Consider the following 6,830-nt stretch of genomic DNA (forward strand, 5'->3'; position numbering starts at 1 on the left):
TGATTTGGATCTGAATTTCAAGCTTTGGAATAGATTAAGTGATTGATTCTGAACTTCACGTGGAAATTGAATGGAAATTTGATTAACTAAATATAGAGGAACCTTTGTCAATGGAAATTGAATTTGTTCTTCAGATCTGAACCAATCACCAAGATTTTAGTTTTCTTAGGGATAAGGAACTTTGATCTTGCAATCTTTTGGTTTCTTACACTTAAAGCAACATTGAATTGAATTAGATCTAAGGAATTAGAATGGTTTAATTGAATGTTAGGTTCACTGAGTTAAGGAATTAACCTCTGAATAGTATAATGTGAAACTGATTGTCATTCTTTCCAATTGCTTGTTAATTCAGACTTTTATTGATTAAACATTGGAGTTTTGGTGAAGCAATTCCCTAGCTATGGTTTCTCCCTCTGTTATCACATAACTGTGTGTTCATTGTTCTGTTTTCTGCAAGTTCATTTTACTTTTAATTGTTCCAGTTTGCTATTATTAGATGTTACCACTCTCCTTACAATTTCGAAAAAGCTTAAATGGTTATAATTCTATGAAGTGATACTTGAATCTAAATTCCCTGTGGAGACGATATTTGGATCTTAAATTTACTCATCACTTGCTGCAATCCTAGTGCACTTGCTAGTGTTTAGATTGCTAACAACACTTTTCTTCAATTCTTGGAATCCACTTTCACATTGACTCGTCCATACAAAAGGTTGGTTCTTTCGGGTCAATGTAGTCAAAGGTAGTGCTAACTTAGAAAAACCTTCAATAAACCTTCGATAGTAGCCTGCCAAACCTAAAAAGCTTCTGATTTCGGTAATAGTCCTTGGTCTTTGCCACTGTAAAACAGTCTCCACCTTTGTAGGGTCCATTGAAATACCATTTTTGTTGATTACATGCCCCAGGTAAATTACCTCATCTAAATAGAATTCACACTTGGTGAGCTTAGCAAATAATTGCTTTTCCCTCAAAATTTCCAACACAATGCGAAGATGTTCTGCATGTTCTTCTCTAGTTTTGGAATATATCAAAATATCATCAATGAAAACAACCACAAACTTGTCTAAATATGGGTGAAAAATCCGATTCATGTAATCCATGAATACAGCAGGAGCATTAGTTACCCCAAAAGGCATAACTAGATATTCATAATGTCCATAACGCGTCCTAAAAGCTGTTTTGGGAATATCATCTCCTTTAACTCGAATTTGGTGATAACCAGACTTCAGGTCAATCTTAGAAAATACAGTTGCTCCTCTCAATTGATCCATCAGATCATTTATTCTCGGCAATGGATATTTATTCTTAATAGTTACTTTATTCAGCTGGCGGTAGTCCACACACAGTCTCATTATCCCATCTTTCTTCTTGACTAGTAATACTGGAGCACCCCATGGTGATACACTAGGACGAACCCATTGTTTCTCTAACAATTCTTCTAATTGCTTCTTCAGTTCAGATAGTTCCAAAGGTGACATTCTATAAGGAGCAATAGAAATTGGTCCGACACCTGGAATTAAATCTATTGCAAACTCTACTTCTCTTTCTGGTGGTAACCCAGGAATATCTTCAAGAAAAATTTCAGGAAAATCGCAAACAACTGGAAGATTATCGATCTTAGATTCTATTTTCCCTTCTAATGACAGTAACACCATACACACCTAAGCTCCTTCCCTCAAAGAAGTATTGACTTGGTTAGCCGTTAAGAATTTCAGATTCACGGAAGATGGTTTAACATGATTATCAAAAGATATAGTTCTATGGTGACAATCTAAAAGAACATGATTGGCAGATAACCAATCTAGTCCCAAAATGACCTCCAAATCAATAAGGGGTAAGCAAAACAAATTCACAAAAAAATTTCTATTTTCTATGGTTATAGGACAATTCAAGCAAGCTTTGGTAGTAATGATAGGAGCACTACCAGGAGTAGAAACAATCAACTCATAGGGTAAAACAGTAACAGGCAAGTTAATTTGTTTCACACAAACTTCAGAAATAAAGGAGTGAGAAGCTCCTGAATCATACAATACACCCAAAACATTTTCATTTATGAAACACGTACCTTGTATCATAGCATCAGAGTGGGATGCCTCCTCCCCACTCATAGTGAAAACTTTTCCTTGAACCTTGGGCCTTCCAACCTTATTGTTGTTATTATTTTTGTTGCCATCATTACGACTATTCTGATTGCTCACTTCTTTCTTCATTTCAGGGCATTCACGAATGTAATGACCCTGTTTTCCACATCTAAAACAATACACATTCTTCCTTGTACAGTTTCTGGCTAAATGTGGCCCTCCACAAACAAAACAGTTGATTTGATTGTTACTTGGTCTGCTAAATCCTCCAGCTGAGGCTTGGAATCTCCCGCTTCCAGATGCAAATCCTTGGCTTCTTAGCGATGGTTGATAAGGTTTCCTCTGTTGTTGTCCTTGTCCTCCCCTGTTAAACCTTTGGGGCCCAAAATTCTTCACACGAGCATTCCTTTGGACATCTAAGTCCTCCAAGTCAGTACAAGCATTAATCGATTCTGGAAAATTTCTGATTCTTTGAGTAATTACACCTTTGCGAATCTCATAACGCAATCCTTCTTCAAATTTTTGGCACTTCCAGTGTTCGTCTGGTTGGTGTTGATAATAAGTAGCATACTTAGACAGAGATTCAAATCTCGTGGCATACTCGCTAACAGACATATTGCCTTGCCGCAAATACAAAAATTCAGCTTCCTTAGTCCTTCTCACTGTCTCTGGGAAGAATTTCTCCAAAAACTTTCTTCGAAAGGCTTCCCAAGTAATCTCAACACCCGTGGCCACCATAAGTTGTCTAGTCCCTTGCCACTAGTTTTCAGCTTCTCCGTCCAACATGAAAACTGCATATGTAACCCGTTGGTTGTCATTGCAATTCATTGCCAAGAAAATCTTCTCCAGTTTCTGGATCCACAATTCAGCACCATCAGGATCAAAGCCACCTTTGAAAGAAGGAGGGTTATTCTTCTGGAAATCTGCCAATCCTTGTGCAACATCATTTCTTATAGTAGCGTTGTTACGCAACTCCTGCAAGACTTGAACAGTCGCATCAGCCATGTCTCGCATAGCCCCAATGGCAGCATTAACATTCAGTCTTCCAGCCATAACTTACTGCATACACACCAAAAAATCAATCCAATCTATACGTAAAGTAAAACTAGGCAAACTAAGAATTACTTTACGTACTAAATTTTGTATCACCAATTTCTTTCGAAAATAGTAACACAAGAGCACACAGACAAACATAATATACCTTTCCCAGGCGTATGGAAAGAACCGCTCTGATACCACTTAATGTGACACCCTTACTACTTACTAAGCAATAAATATAAATACAATCATAAAATAATTAAGCAGTAAGAACATCACATGCATGGGTATATATATATATTTATTCAGATATAGTGAAATTAAATACATTACCATTACTAGAAGTCTTCATTTCATACATACACGTCATCTGTTAATTTATACAATCATCCAGTTATCTAAATATATACATAACTGAATTACATACGAAATAAAGTGGGGTCACGATATCAGAGATGACAACCCAAAACGAAGACCTCACGAGCTTTTCCCTAGATCCATGATCACCAAAGTGCCCATTTCCTCCCAAAATTCAACAACGGTAAGGTTAGGCTTCCTATATACCCCTTTTTCTTTTCAGTCAAAAGTACTTACACCTACATATATGTATAGATTATTCCTTACTCGACTCTATCCTACTCTCCTTTTCCACTAGATTCCTACTCAGAGGAGGTAAAATTAGGAAGGAGTCCTGCTTGAGAAGCAGTCCTCTTCCTTCCAATAGCAGTAGAGGTGTTTGAACAGTGAGAAGAATCAGGATAGTCTGAAGAACTAGAGGAAGACGAAGAGGAAGTGGATGAGATAGAGATAGGTCTTGCTAAAAGTGTGTCAACTAAACTAGTCCATTCAACAGGTGGTAAATATGGTATAGAAGGACGTAAAGGTCTAAGGAAACCTGGGGGTAATACCGGAGGTGATAATACAGGGACAAGAGGTGGGGTAGGGGGTCGCACAAACTGTACATCTGGAGGAAATGGAAAAGTAAGTCTCATGGGTACTCGGATGGGGATAGGGTAAGCTCGTGGGCCTGACCCATTTCTATCTAACAAAAAGGTAATAGATCCAGTGTGGGTGAATCGTTGTTGCTCCCAGTCGTGCACCCATCTTCCCTCGGGATCATATCTGATCGAGACGCTGAATTGGTACGGTGGTCGAGCCATCAATGTTCTTACCTAATAAACATATTCACACACAACACACATAGCAATAAAAGGGTGAGACAATTCGATTCAATCTCCAGCAGCAAAAGACATATAAGGGTTTCAATCACACAATTAATTATCAACACCCATAATCTACCAAGCAAATGCATATGCCATGAATGAGAAATGATGCAAGTCTATTATTATAACTTAGTACATTTTGACACATGCATGTGGGCCCAGAACCATCAATCTGTTTCTTTTACTCAGGGAAGGATCAGGAGTTTCACTGTTACTTAGCTGCCAACTTTGTTAATCTCATAATACAGTAACAGCTCTACTAATACAAAAATCTCTTGGGACCAGTCAGGATAGTAAAGTTTTGCAGTGAGAGTCCACAGCACAAGGTGGCGAGCCTTGGCCACTATCAGATTCAATCACACGTCACTATCCCCAAGACTACCCTGGAGTCGCCCCTAGATTTCTTATACTTCCCTGTCCACTCATCACACTATCACATGTTCATAATGCATGTCTTCATTCCTAATTAATTTAATTAGAGAAAAAATTTAATTTTTCTTTATTGTTAAGTACAATCCTTAACTTTTTCTTTTCTCAATGAAATTCGACAGAGTCTCCTCTGTAAATCAGATATTCCAAAATTTTCTTCTTCCTGTAAAACAACCAGAAAAAAATCCAGAATACTTCTAATTCATTAAATTCCACCTCCATCATCTCAAAATCCAAGAAAATCGTATCTTCCCCTCTTTCTTTAAATATGTTTTCATGCTTAAAAATTGAGGACTTAATCATTTTTTAAAAAAAATTATTCAAGCCTTCCAAATATCCAATACTACTTTCTCAGTAATATAATTTATTTATTTATTTTTATTAAATCCATTTTCCAAAGAAGTCAAAAGATACTTGTACTATATATAAAATAAATTATATATATATACCTTAAAAACATATTTTCTTCTCTCCAACAAGTCTGAATGGACATTTAAATTATGTCAATCTATATGCTCACATCACATAAAACTAAATTACTTCCAATCTTTACCATTATATGGCATTCATACCAACAAGAATATCTACACAAACACATAATGAGAATTCAACCAATTATAAAGAAATAATTCAATACAACACTTCAACCATAAATCATTCCAATACATTAATTTAAATACACAAAGGACCTTACATATAAGGGAGAGTCCTTGTTCAATCAATTTCCTGGTCTAAGGCAACCTTTCATACATGTCCAGTACTATAACAAAATCTTCTAAAAATTATGGGTTAGCTCTAAAATAACCCAAATTCATTTTATTTGATTAGAACAATAGAGAATTATTCCCTTACGGTTCTTAATGCCACCTATTGAAATAAAATCATCCCACCCTTACCTTACGGATGTTCTTTGATGAAGGTATGGATGGATTTTTTCTTTTCTGATTCTTTAGAAAAACTCAAACAATCCAATCTTCGAAACGATCAACCTAATCAATTAATCATGCCTAAACATAATTAATACTAAGGAGATGTTAATTTTATACTCTTATATGTATATGTAAAAATTGAAATTTTCTAACTTTTGCTATAAAAGTCCGATTAACACAAAATTAGTTTCTATCATCTAACTAATATAAATGGAATAAAATGGAAGTGAAAAACACTCACTTCACCTTCTCTAGAACCACATGGCAGCCAACCCTTGTGAGGGTTTAGTGCTTTTTAATCACATTTTTGAAAAACTAATTATGTAAACAATATAAGCCATGCATAGTTTACATATAGTACAAAAGAAAGCAAGTTTAAAACCAATAATTTTGAAGCAAAGTAAGACCCATTTTTACTGTTCATGACAGCCAAAAAAACATGGAAAAATTAAAATTTTAATCGGATGAAATGATAATTAACAAATAATTAAGCTTAATTAAGGATATATATTAAAAACATACCTTAAAACAAGCTTAAATGAGTGGAAGAAAATGAAAATGGTGAAAGGGAGAAGAAGGGGTTATGGAGTTGGAGAAGAAGAAGGTTCACGTAAGAAAGTGGTCAATTTAGTCAAATAGGTAAAGAAATAATAATCAATTATTTTGCTATTTTAATGTAATTAAATAAAATAATTATGAATAAAACTCAAAAATAAAAATAATTGATGCCAAACAATTAAAATAATTATAACATAATTTTTTACATCAATATCTCCTTGGTTATCACTTAAAAAGAAAAAGAAAAAGGAAAAAAAACTAATCACACAGTTTCTGTTAACACATAAAACAGTATCAACCAAAATCTAAAAGTAAGCAATAATTACCAAAATAATTATTTTTACACTCCAAATATTATTTCTAATTAAAAATATAAAATTTATTATTTAAAATAATTCTTCGTAATTAAAAATGCTATTTTTATCCTCATAGAACAATTTTAACCGGTATAAATGAGCAATTATTTTTATTTTTATTTTTTTTATTATAATTTTTTTTTCAAAAAAATTGAAGAATTATAATCTAAATTATAATTATATTAACAAATTAACTGTTTAGAAAAACGAGGATGT

General features: G+C 34.2%; 1 protein-coding gene across 1 annotated transcript; it reads right to left on the reverse strand.

Annotated features, from left to right (window-relative positions):
• Positions 1-1,661: 1,661 nt before the first annotated feature.
• On the reverse strand, positions 1,662-2,819 carry LOC113851987. The gene has a single exon (XM_027482251.1). It carries the CDS (start codon positions 2,817-2,819, stop codon positions 1,662-1,664), a length of 1,158 nt encoding a protein of 385 aa, XP_027338052.1.
• Between the last annotated feature and the right edge of the window lie 4,011 nt (positions 2,820-6,830).

The sequence above is a fragment of the Abrus precatorius genome, unplaced genomic scaffold (assembly GCF_003935025.1).
Source record: "Abrus precatorius isolate BTA unplaced genomic scaffold, Abrus_2018 Scaffold10, whole genome shotgun sequence".
NCBI lineage: Eukaryota > Viridiplantae > Streptophyta > Magnoliopsida > Fabales > Fabaceae > Abrus > Abrus precatorius.